The sequence below is a fragment of the Numida meleagris genome, chromosome 2 (assembly GCF_002078875.1).
Source record: "Numida meleagris isolate 19003 breed g44 Domestic line chromosome 2, NumMel1.0, whole genome shotgun sequence".
NCBI lineage: Eukaryota > Metazoa > Chordata > Aves > Galliformes > Numididae > Numida > Numida meleagris.
The window spans coordinates 29020695-29039874 of record NC_034410.1 but is presented as its reverse complement, the minus strand read 5'-3'; the positions used below and the strand labels follow the sequence as shown (position 1 = coordinate 29039874).

The following is a 19180-nucleotide window of genomic DNA, read 5'->3' as shown; positions in this document are numbered from 1 at the left end:
GACATGAAAAAACAGAGAAAAGCAGGAAAAAAAAAAACAAAAAACAGAGGGAGCAAGCTATTCCTCAAGAGGAAGAAACAAATGCCTATTAAAGAAAATCGGAATTAAGGCAGAAAAAAGTGATGTAATGGCAGGAACTGGCAATATTTGTTGCCCGGCTCCTCTCTGTTCCCCTAGAGTTTATCAAGGAAATTGAAATCACATTCAGATTGACTGCAGCAACAAGCAGCTCTTAAAAATACTGAAGACCTAGAAAAATAAGTAATGTAAGAGCAGAAGGAATGAAAAAAGATGATCTCCAAAATATTAAACGTCAAAAATATATGACTGTGATTTTAACTCCATAATTACAGATACAGTAAAAAAAACTGATTTCACCTAGTTGTAAATGAGTAAGTTTTACACATTTTGAATCTGTTCACTTTAGCAGTGAGCTCACATTGACATATTTTTGAAAACCAGCAAGATCCCAGGGACATTGAGAAGCTTTCTCATCCTATCCTAATCAATGGACAGCTTTCCATAATATAACACATTCTATTCAGCAATAGTTTGCAATAGCTAGAAAGCTGTTTGACAGTTCGGATTTCCAGGTATCTTTTCCATGTTGTCTATTAATATCCTCTATCAATATCACTTGCCCATCTTCCCCAAAAGAGATGATTCTACCTGAAGTAATTCCATGAACTACTGCAGAGTTTCTGGATTTTTAACAGAAATGGTTTAATTTAAATATTCCAATGTTATTTTTAATTTCACAGTGACAACCAAAGAACAAAATCTGAATGATCAGGGTGACAGGATACAGAACGAGATCTCCCTGGACTTTTCTCAGAGCACAAAACAAAAACCCAGTGTTTTCATGTCCCCATGATCTTTATCTTTACAGAAATAGTTATGGACCACCATTTCTAATAGGTCTTTGTTTTCTTTTAAAAAATCTAGGTAAGAAATACTGTATTGAATTCATTTTAAATGATCTGTTCAGAAAAGAAGCAAGGGTTAGAATCCTTGGGAACTGAGCTGGTATTTATATAACAGGAAAAAAAAATCCCCAACAACACGGCCATGTTAATGGGAGATATATTTCAAAACATTAAGCAGTCAGAGACAAATAACTCCAAAATACATCTATGAGTAATAATTCACCATTTGGTTATTATTTAGTATTATAGAAAAACAAGCCACACTTATAACAACAGTTTAGCTATTCCCTCTAAGAGCAAATAAATATATATTTTTTTTCTGTCTAAAGATTTTTATACACACAGACCAGTAGAGAACATGCAATGGCAACAGGATGTAAGCATTTCCTTAATGATCTTACAATTTATAACAAACAAAGCAAACAACTAAACATCAGCACCTTCCCCTGTTGGGATTCAGCATTTACTTTGTAGCCCTACAGATTAGAAAGAGCCTAGTCCCTCAAGGCTCAGAGAGTTGAGATCAATTTAACAGGTTGCAGTGTTACTGCAAGTCAGTGTTGCTACACGGGAGACCTATTCACTACATCATCATACAACATAAGGAAATACTTAAGTGCATTGGTGCTGCAAACAAATCCTATATAAAGGGATTCCTCAGATACTATTTCAATAAAACGTGCATGACTCTTTCTAGTTCCACATCAGGTCTTTCAATGGCCTTTCTGACAATTTAACCACCAAGGGAAAGCAATTCTAAATAAATATTTCCTCTACTTTTACACCACAGCACAAAGCTTCTACTAATAGAAATGCCTCAAGGACTTACAGGTCCCATTGGAAAATACAGAGAAGTTTAGCATGAGACACAATACTTTAAGCTTCCTATAACATTTCTAGCTTTCTTATTGGCAGAACAAGCCATCCTTGAAATGGCCTAGACTACTCAGTTACAGAGTTGCATTGCTTTACCAGTTTGCAACTCTCTTTTTGTTTGTTTTCTTTTTTTTTTTTTTTTTTTTTTTTTAAGGTATGCCGTTCACGCGGAAGATAAGAGCACATGAATGCATATACATAAGCTTTTTAAATTTGGGCCAGATAAACTGTAAAATAAAAAGCAGAAATACCATTCTGTTGTAATTTACAGCCATGACATAAAATACTGATGTTACAAAAACCTTATGGACAATTTAACTGATACAGAAGGCACACAGACTGATATTTATATGAAGTAGCATCCCAGTATTGCCCAACAGAAAAAAAGTGCTTTTGAATACAGTTTATACTAAATGGGAATGTTTACAGTTTCCCACCTAGAAATTATGTTAAACTGCTCTAACTGCTGGATGCAACTGAATATAGCAGCCTATTGCCTGAAGAAGCACAAGATTTTCAGAGACAAAAAAAAGCAAGAGCATAAAAACCTCTATTTTAACACTATTCAACACATCTCCAACAGTATTTTACCATTTAAACCACTGCCCACATCAGTGCCAATCCAATTAATATTTATTTTGGTGTAGTAGGGTTTCTTCATCCACTATTGCAGAATCTTAGAAGTAAAATGAGTGGATGCAATAAGAAAATTATGTAACTTTTAATCTTCTAAAAAACTAACAATCAAGTGTTAACCAGTCACATAGATGGGAGAACACTCCTACCAGTACAATCTCTTTCACTTTATTACAGTGGCTGCACTTGAAGCAGAAGTTTGAGCATCCATGAAAAGGTGACAAAACACAACAGTAAACACATCTTGGAATCCCTTGACTAGGAGACAGAAGAGATACTGAAATAAGCTCATCCTGCTTGGTACACAGCATTTTCCCTAACTAGGACACAATACTGGAGTCCAGATAAACCTTGCCTCATTTCAAGCTTTCAACAAAGGCCACTATTCACTCTAGAAGCCCTACGTAGTCAAAAACAGCTGGGGAGATAGAGAAACAAGTCATCTTGTAAATGTGCTTCTATATCCATGTACTAGCCTACAGATACTAGAAAGCAGTGTTAAGACATGAGGCAGCACTTCTGGCACCTGCATTGGCAAACTTAGAAGATGAGTATTTCCCAAAATCCATATCATGCAAGAGTCAGGAACTAAGGGAAAGAAAAATGTTGATCCTGTTGGTGATATTGCCCTTGAGTATCATAACTCTGCATGTGCCACAGAGGTGTTTTGACATGGTTGGTAAAGTAATGAAGTTTTCAGAGGTAAATTCTGGCAATGGGAGAGATGTTGGCCTCTTTCTTAAAATTAATAAATAACTAAATAAAAAAAATTAAAAAGTGTCCAGCATTTTCATCGTGGACTTGAGAAATGTCAAGTGCTCTCACAGCTCTGAAAGGAGCAGATCAACAATTTGAACTATTAAGAGGCTTATACACAAGCTATGAAGTCATGCATTTTCCCATTAGATGGGTAGAACTCAAGCATGGCACAGCAAAGCAGTTCTCTTATAACGCAAAGACTTGAGTATCAGATTTGCCATCCAACATTTATTTTATTTTAAAAATTCCTAATTATTCCTTTGCTCATCTTCCCATTGAAAAATAAAATCATAACATTCCAACATCTCACTACGGTTCAGGAAGAGAAGTCCACAAACATGTTCAAGTTCTTTGATAGAGCAGTTCTTGGCAGCGTACAACAGCTCATAGAGAAATTAAGTCCTCCATCCTCAAAATCTGCTCTGAAAAGTAGTGTGCAAATACAGAATGGACATTGTACTGAACAGAAGACTATTAAGCAGATTTTCATTAAGAGACTACAGAGCATTTTGTGTGTTGAACAAACAACAGATTCTTCTGAAAAATAATATGTCAACATACAATTCACACTGTATGATACTGCATACATTTTAGGAAGACTAATTAAAGTTTCCCAGGCAAACTTAATTCTGGCATGTTCTGACTACTTGACTTTTCATTAAATCTCTCTAATACTTTTTATACGTAGAAATTAAGCTACTAGATACAGATACACTGAAGTTGGTAGTCTCATTCACTTTAGCAGAGCTGAGATTTCATTCCCCCTGCCGTCTGTCAATCCCTAATGTGATTTCCCAAAGGTGTTAGAACTTCTATAACACAGTGATAAGTATTTTAAATGAAATTCTGGCTCTGTACAATGTACTGCATTGCTCATATGTGAGGACATCAGTGTAGTGCCATAGGCAGCAGACAGTGAGCCTGCTCCCCTCCTGCATCAGAGAGCAAATTCAGTGATCTAGATACACACACATAATGTATATAAACCATTCTGCCTCTTAAAATCTGTACAAAAGCAGAGAGATGTGCTACATAGCTAATAACTCTCAAAAAAGGAGAGAATATCAATTTATAATAATGAAAATTAGAACAGATGTATACAGTAGATGCATGTTTCATGTACATTTGCAAATAAGAAAGCATGAAGACTCAATTTGTAGCAAAAGTTAAAAGCAGTGCAAACTCACTTCAGTTACATACTGTGCAAGCTTCCTGACAAGTTCTTTTTAAAAATCTGAAGTTCTTGAAAGAGCTAACAAAACATGTCACAATTTTTAATTCAAAATGGGCAACTCACTGTGTTCCTCATGCTGTTGCTCAGAGTTTCAGCTGTTTGCTAACCTACCACTTTCCATCAGCAGGAGAGAGAAACTCATGATCACTAGTTCTGAAATTATTTCAAAATATTTCTACTTTCCAGAAGAATGCTCTCTGTAAGTATGGCCAATGGAACCGAAGTGATAGATTCATTAAGAAATCTGTGAATTTAGGAAATTCTTAACTTGTGTTGCCTGCCATGAGATTAGCACATTTTGCTTTGTCTTCCCCTTTCAGGCCAATCAGTGGCTTAATTTTCCACAGGCACTTTTGTGTGTCAAAGATACTTAACTTCTTTTCACATTGAACTAATTAAAACAAGGAAAACTGAATATGATACACACTGAAGCAATATCAAAATTGTTGGTGGAACTCAGGGATGTTGGGTAACTGAGGATAATAAACGAGTGGGAAGAGTAGACTCTAAGGACTAGATTTAAAGATATTTAGGCATCCAATATCTACTGAAATGTTTCTGAATTGCCTACATGCTTTTACAAGTAACCTTGTTATATTGAATGCTTCTCCTTTATTGGATTTAGAGAGACAGCAGACATGAATGCAACATTTATAAATGTTTTCATAGCAATGAGATTACTGGAAAATTTACTTTTTTTTTTATGAAAACCAGCTTCATTTTGGCTATGGGTTTCTGCATACCATCTACTGCAAGAAAAGATACATTACAAAGAGATCAAATTGAACTGAGTATCTTGGAACTTAAACTGTACATTTAGAAAGGTGTAAGATAATTTCATACTAGTCACTAGAATACAGATAAAGAAATGCCTCTATGCTGCATACCCCATGATGATTTGTATGGATAATTCACTGCATGTACTGAATCGCACTATAAGAAAAAAAGGCTTAGTATGAAACCCAGCTGTTTTACTCAATGTAAGAGCAATTACTGCCATTTTTCAACTCTACAGTCACCAATTCTCCAAGAAACCTCAATGAATTATATTTCTATGAGATAGGGCATCTAGCACATAAACAGAGCTTACTGTTACAGTATTTTCCCTGATGCTTTTATAAGCTGTTTGCACAAAAGCAAAGCAGTCATAAAATAAGCCACCTGTAAAGGGTTATTTTACCAACAGTACTAGAAATAGCTACATGGAGTGTGGGTGAACGAAGTGCGAACCACATGCAACACTGCACAGATTTGAACTGAGGACTCTCGCTCCTCAAAAGGGCTCAAGTCAATGCATGTTTCATATGCAGCATTCTTTCTTTGGAAGTTTGAACACTGGCTATAGGTACTAATAGTTCACTACCTACTGCAGATTCACCTGCCGTAGCTCATTTTTCAGGCATGAGATGAAGCACATTCAGAAACGCCTGTTAGTCAGACAGCCATAAAGGAGGAAGCTCTGCAGTGAACACCCAGTCTGGGCAAATACAGCTTTAGAGCTAAAAACAACAGAATGCCATCCGCATTCTTTCTTTAAAGAAAGCAGTTGTGCAAATAATAATGTAATGACTAAACACAAGTATTAAGAATTGAAACATTCATTTATCTTGTTAGGACAGTCATATCTTATGAACCGTAGCTGGCATAACAGTCATTTGCCAGATCCATTTCATCAACACAAAGTTCTGTATATCCTAATACAGGACAGTGCTCTGTAGGAGTGAAGTATAAAAAATAAAGAAGCAGACTGACCTGGTTGTGTTGTGGAGCTCATTGCTGTTGATGGAATGATAACTTGTTGATGGTGTAAAGTCAAACCGGCAGATGTTCAGACTTTGAGGTTCTGTCTGAAATGGGGTGAGTCTGTAGAAAGTAAAGAAAAAAAATAATCTATATTTGACTTATACATTAACACCACGCTATTTTAAGAGATGATAATTATGCCAACCACAATTGCACAGAATATCTGAAATCCTTATCAAGACTGAATGTTCTTACTTTCACATAAATTTTTGCTCTGAATTCAAAAGCAAAGGACCACTGAAAAACAAGATTAAAGCTAAAAATCCTTAAGCTTCAGGGCAGTCTAGATAAATTTCTATTACAGTCCTTTCATAGCCACAAAACAATGTGAGAAGGTAAAGGTTGAACCCATCATTTCTCTTTCCAGTAAGATCGGGGAATTATAAGAACTGTTTGAAAGAGTTTGAAAGACCTGAGGAAGAGGAAAAGGGGTCATATCCTTACAGCTAAGCAGTGGCTAATTTATAGTTTTACTGCAGACTTTTGCAGTCAGCCTGGAAATGTGAACGTGCAGAAGCAGAGCCGTATTCAAAAGCCTTTCTGGAAGATGTACTGCTTCCTTTATCTCTAATATTTACATAGTTTAGAATAGAACTTGCTGAAATAATTAGCATAGTTTAATGGATCTCCCACTACTAACTAATGACATCTCTGACACTACCCAGATAGCTCCTAATAGCGTGGGCTGCTCAAGAGTAGGGCAAGGAAGTTTTTGCAATTTCTCTGAATCTTTTCACAGTCCTACTGCACTGTCAGCTCAATGCAGAAGCAGAGGTAATAATATTGCTCTAATATTCCCATCTGCTGAAAGTTTAAAGCTGCAAAGAGGAGCCTTTCAGGAAACGAAAGTATATTTTCATTCAAGCAGGATATAAACAGCATAATGGGAAAGAAGAGAAGGTTGTAGTGCATTATGATGACTGTGACTATACCCTATTCAGCCACAGTTCCTGAGGTATTTAAGTAGCCAAAGATATTCTTAGTGCTGAATATTTTAGCAGCTTTTGTCACTTTTTTAAGCCACCAACTGTACATTTAGTTTCAAGCTGAGCTCAGCCAAATTTCAGCTAGTGAATTATATTTTAGCCAATTACAATCATTTAAGTATAGCATAACTATCATTTGAGAAAGGGAAAGTCACACTTAGACATGTAACTTCTGCTTTCATATCCACTAAAGTAGCCTCCTCAAACAGGCATGCTATTTGGACACAGCCAGTGATCCAGCAGAGAGCATCTGGAGAACTAAGATTCATGATATGTCATAGAAATCCTGAGTACTTTTCTTTGCTTACCTTGTGCATCAAGTTTTTTGAAACAACAGATGTAACCACTATTAAACTGAACACACTCCACTGTTAATCTAATCCAAAAGCTCCATTTGTGCATATCTTTATGCTGACTGAGGCAGGCAGTTACTTCCCCATCTAGCCCCAGGAAATGACAATGAGTACAAGTGCATAATTCAGGCTAGTGGAGTTTTAAGATTATTATTTAATTTCATAGAGATTGTTATTAACTTAGCAGCTACACAGATAATGAAGAACATCTTCCAGGAATCCAACATATATTTATTCAGTATCCAGCCTCAATTGCTGACTATTTGGTACGTCATAAAAGGTAAAGTAATGGATATTAACACTTAACTATGACCTTTAATAGAATGAATTTTCAGTAGAGATTTAATTTAAACATAACAGAAAATTCTGAACGTTACAATCTGACAGTGCTCTAATGAAAACACTTTTATGATCACCATAGCTAAAAATATTATTTAACTAACTTCAATTCACATAAATCTTCCCATCTTATCAGATATTTTGAGCTAATATAACCAGAGAACACACTGTCAGCTCAGATAGCATTCTCAAACAGCTAAGCTTTCACTTTATGTAAACAAATCTTCACTTTTTCCCCTCAGTAAAAATAATTGCATTTAATTTTTGATACCTATGCAAGGTAGCATGCTTGGCATGTTCCTTTCAGTGCAAATAGCAATGCTCCACATTCCATCAACACAACAGTAGTACCCATCCCAAACTGCTGCATTAGGGACATCAGTTTTGATAAAACTCTATTACAGAGTTAAGGAAGAATTAAACAAGCTAGACGTACACAAACCCATGTGAGCTGACAGTTGAGATGCTCTGATGAGTGCCAATGGAAATAGCTAATGTCAATTCAAGACCACTTTCAGACTACCTTGAAAAGTCATGGGCACCAAGAAAGGTTCACAAAGACTAGAAGAAAATAAATGCTACTCCTGTCTTAACATAGGGCAGTGAGGAGAACATAGAGAGCTACAGACTTGTCATCCTCAACTCTATTCTTGGGAAGATGATGGAGAAAATAATCCTGGAAATCATTTCTAAATACCTGAAGAAGTTTAAAATGAGAAATAGTCAACATGTATTTAAGAAAAAGAATCAAGCTTGGCTAGCCTGATGGCCAGCTGAATTTGTTGAGAGTAGTGGACATGATTTATCCTGAATTTAGCAAGGCTTTCAGCATCATCTCCTGTGACTTCCTCAGATGAACTGGTGAAATACAGATAGGTAAGTAGGCTGTGAGGTGACCTGAAAACTGGCTGAGATGCCAGGTTCAAAGGGTTGTGATCTGCTGCCCAAAATCCAGCACTCACTCTGGTAAAGTACACCAGGAGAGGATACTGATGTCCAGCTCAAGGCTTCATTGTGCCAGTGTCACATGAAAATACTAGAGTGAGGAAACACTGAGAATACTGAAGGCACTGGGATGTTCTTCTCATAAGGAGAAACAGAGAGAGGCAGCACTATTTAGAATGGAGTAGAGAAAACTCAGGGAGAGTCTACTAATGTGTACAACTACCTGATGGGCTGAGAAGTAAAGGCAGAGCGAAGCTTTTTTTAGTGATGTGAAGTGACAGAAGAAGAGACACTGTGCAGAAACTGAAGTATGGCAAATTCCATCTAAACATCAGAAAACACTTTTTCCACTATTAGTGACGCCAAACAACTCATTAACAGTCTGCCAAAAGAGTATATGGAGTCTCTGTCCTTGGAGATATTCGAAGACTGATTGTATACCATGTGGGGCAATCTGCTCTATGTGACCCAGCCTTAAGGAGGGTGTTGGACTGGCTATCTCCAGAGGTCCATTCCAACCTCAGCTACTCTGAAACTTCATGATGTGGGAGCTAAGGATTTTTCCCTTTCGAGATCATCATAGACAGCATCAGAACTGAATATTCATTGAAGTTAAACCTCCTGAGAATAACTCCCATGTAATAAAGCATTCTGTTGGGATGCCCATAAAAAGATTTCTGTTAACTAATTTTGTGAGTTTAACTGCACTGGTAGACTTGTATTTCATGAAGCGATGCTGGCATCCTGCCTGATACTCTATTTCCATATATTTCTTGGAAATGCAAAACTTTCATTAAGCCAAGTGTTGTTGTTCAGGTTCAGTTTTAACAGCTCCTTACAACTATGATGCAAGACTCACATAGTCAAAGCTCACATTTAGAACCATGGAAAATTCCACATAATCATATACAGAATTACACCACAACACAGACACTCTCTTTTAAATGCACCTCTACTGATAAGCTGACATGCTTCGTTTCTTTCCTTTTACTAAGGAAATGCCATACTATAAATTAGACAGTACGAACTGCAGTGCCACAGGTTAGCATTGAATCAAAGGAAAAAGGAATAGCACTGGCCACTGTAGAATAAAATTTTATGTGTAAAACGTAAAATCATGAAGATACGAAGATAAAGCAAGTGGTTCCAGGGCTCATTGTATATTATCTCCACTCCCTAAAGCAATCCACTTTAACTGGATAATAATTCATCTCTTACTTGTTAGCCAAGTTATCATAGAATCATCTAGGTTGGAAAAGACCTTCAAGATCAAGTTCAATCATAAACTTGACCTACCGGGTCCCATTACTAAATCATGTCCCTCAGTGTCACAACTTCTTCATAGCCCTGTATACAGCAAATTACCTTCTACCTTCAGGTGTATCACTGGAGGTGATGCAACGCATCAATGACTTGTGTTTGTGTTCCTGAATGAGCAAAACTCAGGAGCAATGATCCTGCTCCTTGTGCTTCAAAAGAAATTCAGTAGTTCATGTATCCCAAGGATTGATGCAGTTTTGAAAATGTTACAGAAAAACAGTATGAAATAGAATTTAGATCTTCTTGCCCAGTAGCCACCATAAAGCTTATGTTTTCCGTTACCATAAATAGCTACAATGCTTTCAAAAAGAACTAAGCATATCAATTAATGCCATTCCTTTAAACTATCATATTTCACTGTGCTATCCTGAGACTGTATTCACAGACTTCCTTTTTTTCCTATCTTGTGCCTATATTTCAAAATTCCTTTGAGAACTGGGTTTCTGAAATAGGATCTAGTGAATACAAATTAACAGAATTCAAATGAAATAGATATTTCTATTTCCATTTCCCTCTCACCCAAGATGAATCTTTCATGTGCATTTATTGAATGATTCCACAGGCATTTAGTTTTCAAAACTACTTCCCAGAGGTGACTTCAGGATCTTTCACTTCCAAGAGAGTTTTCTACCAAACTCCAAATTACGTCTATTTGTAAAGGCTTTTAGAAAGTCATTATGCAGAGATTTTGTAAATAAAAAATATAGAATGCCACACTTCATTAAGTTATGAACATAAGTTTCCCTGATAATGTATCTAGTTGATTCTCTGCTGAATATACTGTTTTAAAATAGCTCTCAGTTCCTTTTCAACAAAATTTTTGTATCTTATAGCTGTAGGTCACTTGCCTCAAGGAAAGGAACTGTAGTAACTTCCCACAACAGCTTGTGTGTTGAAACTAAGCATCTACAACAGCTATGAGAATAAGTACAAATGCTGTTGTCCATTGAGCAGTTGAGCAAAATGCATGATTAAAAAAAATCTGAGAGTTAAAAAAAACAACAAAATAACAACAACTGATCACTACAGAGCACGATGATTAAAAAAAAAGACCTCTTTCAAATAACTGACTTCCTAATACTGACTTAAAAAAAAAAAAGTTTGAGTGAGTATTTCTTGTATGTGTAATGAAAATCAGATGTTAAAAAATAATAACCAAGCTACAGATCTTATTAAAAAATACTGCATGACAGTATTATGACTGGAAGACAAATTACTGTGGACATATACTAAATTCACCCGTGTAAGCTAACTCCAAAGTACCAAAATCCAACCCTTTTAACTTTATATGAACCGTCTGAGTTTCATTAGAAAGTGAGCTGGCATATGGAAAAGGAGAAAAATAGGATCACACGTTTCATTCCAACATCGTAACACAAAAAGATATCACCTCAAAAAAAGCAAACCAGTTTACCACATTTGGTTTACAAATATAACATAAGAATAAGGTAGACTAAAACCACGGCATGATGTAGCATGACACTACTGGGCAGTAACCTTTATATGCCAAACAGTGCAGATTTCCTAGCAGCATTATCAAAGTCTTACTACAAGAGATATTGGGGTATATAACTACTTTCAGAGGGAATTTAGGGCTTCCATAGACCAACAAAGCCTTCAGTATCAGTGCTCAGTTCAGGATTAAATATTTTACAAAAAGGTATTCAGGTACCTTATTCTTAGTCTGGTACCCACTTAACTTTTGAAGTCAATAGCAATTTTGCACTATATATAACACCAAACTTGTCAATAAAGAACTACTCCATCAGCAAGTTCCAGACTGTTGTGCTATTTTAGTTCCCCACTAAAGTCTTTTTTGATATATAGCGCCAAGCAGAAAAGTATTTTTCACAGAGCCTGTTAGTAATCCCCAGATCTACTACCATACAGCTAGTTTCAAATCACAAACACAGAAGGACACTGGGTGGCAGGAGATGCACCATATTGTGCAACTAGGATGATGTGGTCAATTCATTTCCCCCCCCAGGAGCATACAGGATGGGTGTTAGCATATCTCAATATACCAGTTAAACACCTGCAAAGCCACCAAACCCTCCTCCTACACATTTAAGTTGGGCTATGTCTGCTGGTATATAGTCAAGAAATTTACATTATTTCTTTTGAAAAGTTACATCACTGTGCTTTTCCCATCACTCATACACAACATCACACAGTTTTATACCTCACATATTGTGAGCATACTATTTATGTAGTTGTATGCGGGAAGTCTCAGACTGCTAAGACAGCAAACCTTTCTGTCTGAAGCCCTCTCAAGCAAAATAGCCATCTAACCATTTGGTCAATCTCTTTTGCATTCACCATCTACTACACAGATGAAGCAAATAAGACTTCTGATCAGCAAGATATGACGATGCCTTCCATCAGAAAAGAGTCCTAGACTTCAATCATCAGGACTAAATGGTGCACCGTCAAGCAGCTGCTTGAACTTCTGCAGTGCCAATTACAATCTCCATGAAGGCAGTTGGAAATACAATCTATCTGAAAACAACTTCTTTTGTCAGCTTCATCAGATTTTTGAACTGGTTCACCATGCAGCTGCAGAAATATTTCTGCTGCAGCTTATGTTGTCCTGCCTCCCTCCTTCACACTGGTCCCTCGGCTTCTTCACTGGAGGCAGCCAAGCACTGGCATAGATCACCCGGATAGGCTGTGCAGTCTCCATCTTTGGAGACTAATCGGGCCCCAACCAATCTATTCCAGTTGAGCATGCTTTCTGCTCTGGCACTGATTCAGATGATCTGACACACACAGACCATCTCTGGTAGGGAGTTCTAGAGTTGGTATGGTCTACTGAACCAAACACATTTTCTCAAGAAAATCTCATGTGGGAAACTATCTACGTGACAACGGGCACATTTACTTGGACGTGCTGGACTCTTGAGTTGTCCTTGATGCCTTGGAACAAGTAACTTGCAAGAACAGCAAGAAGCAAAGTGCTGGGAAAAGCAGAAACTTTGAAACAGCAAAAGCATAGAGACTTGCTTAAGCCAACCAATCAAATAACGCCACGTTGCAGCACGCCTTTCACAAATGCATAAAAGTCTGATTGTTCTATCAATAAACGAATCACTTGCCTAACCATATTGGTATTGTCTCATGATCTCCGGCGTGCGTGCTGCGACAATCTCGAATTCTAAATTTCTTTTATCCTGACTCTCTTCTCCAGCATGACCAGGACCAATTATCCTCATAGAACTGAGGCACGTAATAGAGGAATGCTTTGTATTAGACAGTAAGAAGATTTTAAAATTTGCATTTGAAAAACTTCTGGAGAGAAGAATTCTGGAGAGCAAAGGCAGATTTTAATGAGAGCAGGAGTACAGAGACTTGCACAAGCAGCGTGAGCTCCACACTGCTTATTTACACTGTGCTTCAGGGGGTACTTGATGCAGGACTTCAATAATCAATAATTTATTACCAATCATCAATAATTTATTCACACAATGGCAATTCAAAAAAATTCTTTAAAAATACATGAGATTTAAATTTGATTTTTAACTATGGAAATTATCAATTATTGGTTACAGTAGAATATAGGAAGGAAAAGACAATCATGGCCTGTATATTCTAGGTTTGCATACACACAAACCATGAGCTTTCTTTTCTAGTTAAATGGATAAATTTTAAAAAAGTAAAGAATTTTACAGTGCTAAAGAAAAAAAATCTGTAGAGGTTGTGTAACAAAAGTATGAAACTTCTACTAAAGCTGATGCTTTAAAAAACACTTATATTGGATGTCCTTCAATGGTTGATTTCTTTACAGTAGGGCTTTGCTTTTCTTCACAAAGCAAATTTATGATTAAAACTGATGTTTGTTAAAAGTATGGTTGAGTAGGGACTAAGTGACACTAATTTTGATTAATACATTCTCATTGTCAGCAGTGGAATACAAGACTTCTGCATCAGTTTCAACTATGTAGACTTCCTGAATCAGCATTAGAACTTGATTTTAAATTGCAGATTTAAAATAGTTGAGACCTCAAGAAAAATCACACCTGAAAACAAAGAGTCTCAAAAAGACTTATTCAAACAAAAGCAGCCCTGTCTGCATGAAAACAGTCTGAATTAAAACTTCAAGTTTTGGCAAACACATCAGTAGGTGCACTGTATAACACTACAGCTGTCATTAATTTAAATAATAAATAAATAAAAATCCTAAGCAAGTTTTTCTAACCTTAAACACTTGTAGTCTGTTCCACGGATATTCAGGCTGCTCTTTATGACAGAATAGGAAATAAAAAACACATCTCCAAACAAACATACTAAATTCAGGTGTTGGCACTCCGCTTTTGATTTTTTTTATTTTGATTTTTTTATTTTTAGTCTTTTAGGAATTAATATATAGGGGATGTCAAGCAGTCAAACAATCAAATAATTCATTTTATGCTTCAGTGAGATTGTACTCGCTGTTGCATCTAAGTGAGAAAAAAAAATAAGTAAAGGAAAAGTTATCATCTTGTTAAAAATAATAATGACTATTCCTTACCTTAACTGGTAAGTTACATAGAACTTATCCAAATTTACTACGTGTCAATTTTTTTGTTGCTGTTACTTGCAAGCATTAGATAACGTAATGATTTTAAATATTGCTGCACAGCCTTAAAAGGCCAAAAGCATCTGAAAGTGGAGATATGTCATACGTCAAAAAAAGGATTTTCAGGTTGCAGAAGCAATTCTAAATCAAAGCATCATCTGTCAAACTAACGTAAACAAAGCTAATGTCAAACCAAATAGGACATTTCCTAAGCCTTTGGGAGTCGAATGAAAGTGCACAGACACAGAGGCAGGAAGGGGACACAGTAGGCAGTGGAGAGGGAAACAGAGCCTGGTTTCTAGCACACATTTTGGGGCAGACAAAACAAGGCAAACAACTCTCCTTATGCAACATTCACAGAGATGGGATGTTTCATTTGTAAGAAAAAGAAATCCAAAACTGCAGTCACAAGCTGTAATTCCTAACACACATATTGCTCCATTCTGAACCAACTGGAATTAAGATAGAAACCACAGATGTAAGGTTTGTGAGCGTGCCAGAAAGGAAGAGGCATTTAGGGATTTACAAGATATTCAATGCAGTATTTAACAGTCCAGTTTTCAGAAAACTCAAGTTTTACATTGATGTGAGCACAATTTTTATCATCCTCCCCACTATAAAAAAAGTTACATATATATCCAAATGACCAATTGCTTTAAGTATAAGTCACTTTGATCACCGCATTTCTACAGAAAGGGAGAAGTTAATGAAAGTGGTCACAGATTCTTTTTACAAAACAGGCAGGAAGCATAAGAAAAAATAATTAAAATTGTAGCATTATATTTGGATTTACTGCAAACCCCTTGCAGCAAGTAACTCCAGATGCACAAACAGGAATAGTTTTTATGTTCTTGGACTGGCACAGGCCCAACAACCTGTCCGCAGCCTGTGGCAGCCCATCCAGTGGCAGATTTCCTGCTGCAGCTTCCAGACAGCAGGCACTTCTCTTGCCTACCACACTGCAAATACAGATAGAAATGAGTTTCAAGAGAAGTTTCATCATTATGCTCAAGGATACTATGCAAACCATACAACGGACTTAAAGGGCAAAAATGCATCACATTGAAATATTTTTTAGTATATCTGTTTTTTTTTTTCACCTTAAAATTTTTTTCTATTTTTAAAATAACATGGTAGTAAAACTCCTCCCAACCCATGGACAGCTTCCCATTCACTTGTCTAAACAAGGTTACAGCAAATTAAAACCTAACACAAATCTGAAAGCACAACAGCAGAAACTGTCCTACCTAAAGAAAAATGCCCAACCTAATTAATCACAACACAATGCAAATTAAATAGACACAGAAACCTTAAGTAAAGGCACATACATTAATATTGAAGAAGTTCCTTACTTGACATCACCTATACTTTACCGGCAATATAAAATTTGAGCTTAAAACTAGTAATTACAGAATGGCATTGTCCCATGGCTGGAAGAAGCTGCTTTCCTCATGAATGCAAACATCCCTAACCATAAACCTGTGGCTAAGTCTCCTGCGTAAAACCGGATGAGGTCTCTTGACAAATGACTTCAGTGACGTCATCTCCTCTTGGAAGCTGCTCGCATTCCAAGGGAGCCAAATCGCAGGTCACGTCAGGCTCTGAAAACAAGAACTAGGCCAGAGTGGCACAGAACTTCTTTTCAGGGATCTCTGGCCTAGCTAAAGATTGGGCAAAACCAAGATGCAATACACAGGATTTGGGATTAAAGACGTTTCTGATTAACACAGCAATCAGAAAATTGAAGGAAATATATGACCTAGTTTACTGATTGAAAATAAAACTAAAAAAAAAAAAAGAGTAACTTTCTATTTGCCCACAGAAATACATTTATTGGAATGCTCAGCTATTTCAGTGCTAGCCAACAACCTGGCTTCCCAGAAAAATGTAGAACTCTTTTCATGGAATAGATGCTATCTTGGACAAATAATTTCAGTTTGCATTTATTGTGTTTCTAATTTGAAGAAGTTTAAAGTTTAGCTTCTGCTAAAAAAGTAAAGTTGCTATATATGGTGTGAGGTTCAACACTGGTGAACGAGCTTCTGGTGGGAAATCAAGAGAAACCTTATCAGTGAGTTATAGCACTTCTAACACTATCACAAAGAACTCCATAAATAACAATACGGTAAGCACACAATTGAACCTATGCTGCCAGAAGTCAACAGCGTGCACACTTTTCAGGTCTAAGGAATAGGTCTGCAGATGCTCCAGTCATCCACATATTTCATTAGTACAGTAATACTCTTTCAGCCATTTGATCACCTTACAAAGTTGGTTGGGTATTCTTCCCCTCCTTTTTCCTTCTTCTCCTCAAATCTCTAGAAAGGTAGAAGAGATCACTGGCAAAGCCTTCTAAGGCTGACAAACTCCATTTTCAACATCACTTTTTTTTTTCCACTCCGCCCTTCTTCTCCCATTTGGTGTAAGTAGGAAGAAACCTCGTTTCCCAGAGGCAGGAAGAGAAATCTGCAGGGAAAAAGAAAGAATAATTCCGAAGCTTAGAAACAGAGCAGGAAACAGAAGAGGGCATGGAAGAGGTTATAAGAATTCACTAAGCTGCCAGAAGACATTCTGAATGACAGTTCTGAGTTCTATCCCAAGATTTGCCTTCAGAGAAAATAGTCTATTGTGATAAAAGGACAAGGAAGAGAAGCAGCAAGTGAAAGTATAAAAGCATTTTAAAAATGCAGAATTTTCCTTCAGAAACAAATGGAACAATCAGAGGAGAAGAAAAAAAATTGGGGGTGGAAAAGGAGTTGCAAGGCAAATCACGTAACAGGCAAGTCCAGCAACCCACAGTTTCATGTACCTTTTTGATGTTTAAATAGATCAAGACAACAAACACCTTCATTTCGGCAAGAGTAAAACATTCTCAGGGAAATGGAAAATATATTTTAATACAATAATAAAAATCCGATCCTGCTAAAACTTATAGTAATGGTCCAATGTGGTACTATTTCAATTTCCTTGGCTTCAGTTCTTGGACCATAAATAAAAAGTAGCATCTACTGTCTCTGTTAATGTTTCATGGGTTTTTTTTCTCCTTAGACAAAATAAAAAATCCTCAAGATAACCAATATGCCAAGACTTGGGAAAACGTTCATTGGTTTTGCTTTTTTTTTCCTAGTCTTATGATCAACAGCATCAGGGAAAAGTAACAGATATTGACAAAAAATAAAAAATAAAAAGGCTTTCTCATGATGCACTCCATGCAGCAAAAGAATTAAGTAAGAGGAACAAAATTAAAGTGGCACAGTAACTTTTCCAAGGAATATCTGCTTCCACTATCTGTGAGAAAAACACTTTTTTTCTCAGGAAGGAGAGACTTCAGTTACCTATGTTTAGGCATGGAACTTGTAATTAAACGTGGGCACCTGCCAAAGAAAATGCATTACAGTCTACAGCAGCTTTGATGAAAAATATGCACTATTACTGTTTCCCTGCCACAGCAAAACCTCAGTCAAGGGAGAGAAGCATTTAAAGCTACAACTCTGCTTTCTCAAAATGAGATGTCAGTCCCATAATAAACACAGCATAAAGTTGTAGAATTTATTTCACCAGTGGAAATATTATTTGCACTATTATAGTTTAGGAAATTAGAGCAGGAAATAAACCCTTTCATTTGATGCTATTACAATACACATTTTTAAACCACATTGCTCAGAGTACATTTTCATCTTATCTTACATCAAACCATAGCACTGTAATACATGCATCTTCTCTGTATGTGAAAGAGAAAAAACTGACAGCGACTCCATATTTTTCAGAACTCACCAAGTTCTTCATTCTAAATCACTTTTATGTAAGGTGCTTCTAACCCTCACTCCAACAGTTGTGTTTAAATGTGCATTAACGGTTGCATAGCTGTCCACATCCTAGTTCACATTTCCAGATCAAGACTTGAACCCTACCAACACACATTGCCATAAACTAACCACCACAAAAGGCCCGTTACTATTAATAGCTTTGTTAAAAACTGTATACATGTCCCTCCACCTCCTGGTAAAAGAAAGCTCAGACAGTCAACCTTCAACAGTGCAGGCCATCTCCTTCCTTTCCTTGTCTCTCGTCCTGGTAAGAGATAGGTGGGAGATCATGTTTGGTGCCTGCACAAAAGCAGAAGCTATAACAGCAGTTCTGCAGGACACTGAAGCATTGTCCAATGAATGTTTGCACTGGTCTATTTCTTTCACATGTTCATTTGTCTTTACTATTCTCACGCAGATAACAGAGTAAATGGGTATTAGTAATAAAGCCAAAAAGCTGTGTCGGTGCAAACTTTAAAGTGTATCTCATAAAAGAGAAAATAAAAGAACTCCTTTAAGGACTTAGCTTGCACAGTAAGAATGTGCAAATCCAGAGATCATATTGTTAGGGGTGAGGGGCTTTCCACACTCCTTGGAAATCTAATCCACACACTATATCAGAACTGATCCACAAACTCTATT

The 19180-nt window shown here is 36.7% G+C and overlaps 1 protein-coding gene across 8 annotated transcripts in view; it reads right to left on the bottom strand.

Moving 5' to 3' along the window:
- Nucleotides 1-19180, bottom strand: part of HDAC9 (histone deacetylase 9) — a 458471-nt gene that overhangs the window by 418162 nt on the left and 21129 nt on the right. For 5 of the 8 annotated variants that reach the window (XM_021386094.1, XM_021386085.1, XM_021386084.1 and 2 more), the window contains exon 2: nucleotides 6184-6294. In XM_021386094.1, the coding sequence (XP_021241769.1) occupies nucleotides 6184-6205 (22 nt within the window). In that variant the 5' untranslated portion in view covers nucleotides 6206-6294. Of the gene's footprint in view, nucleotides 1-6183; nucleotides 6295-16060; nucleotides 16080-16142; nucleotides 16163-16994; nucleotides 17199-19180 lie in introns of those variants that run through there. The other 3 variants (XM_021386080.1, XM_021386083.1, XM_021386081.1) reach the window with 3 other exon arrangements.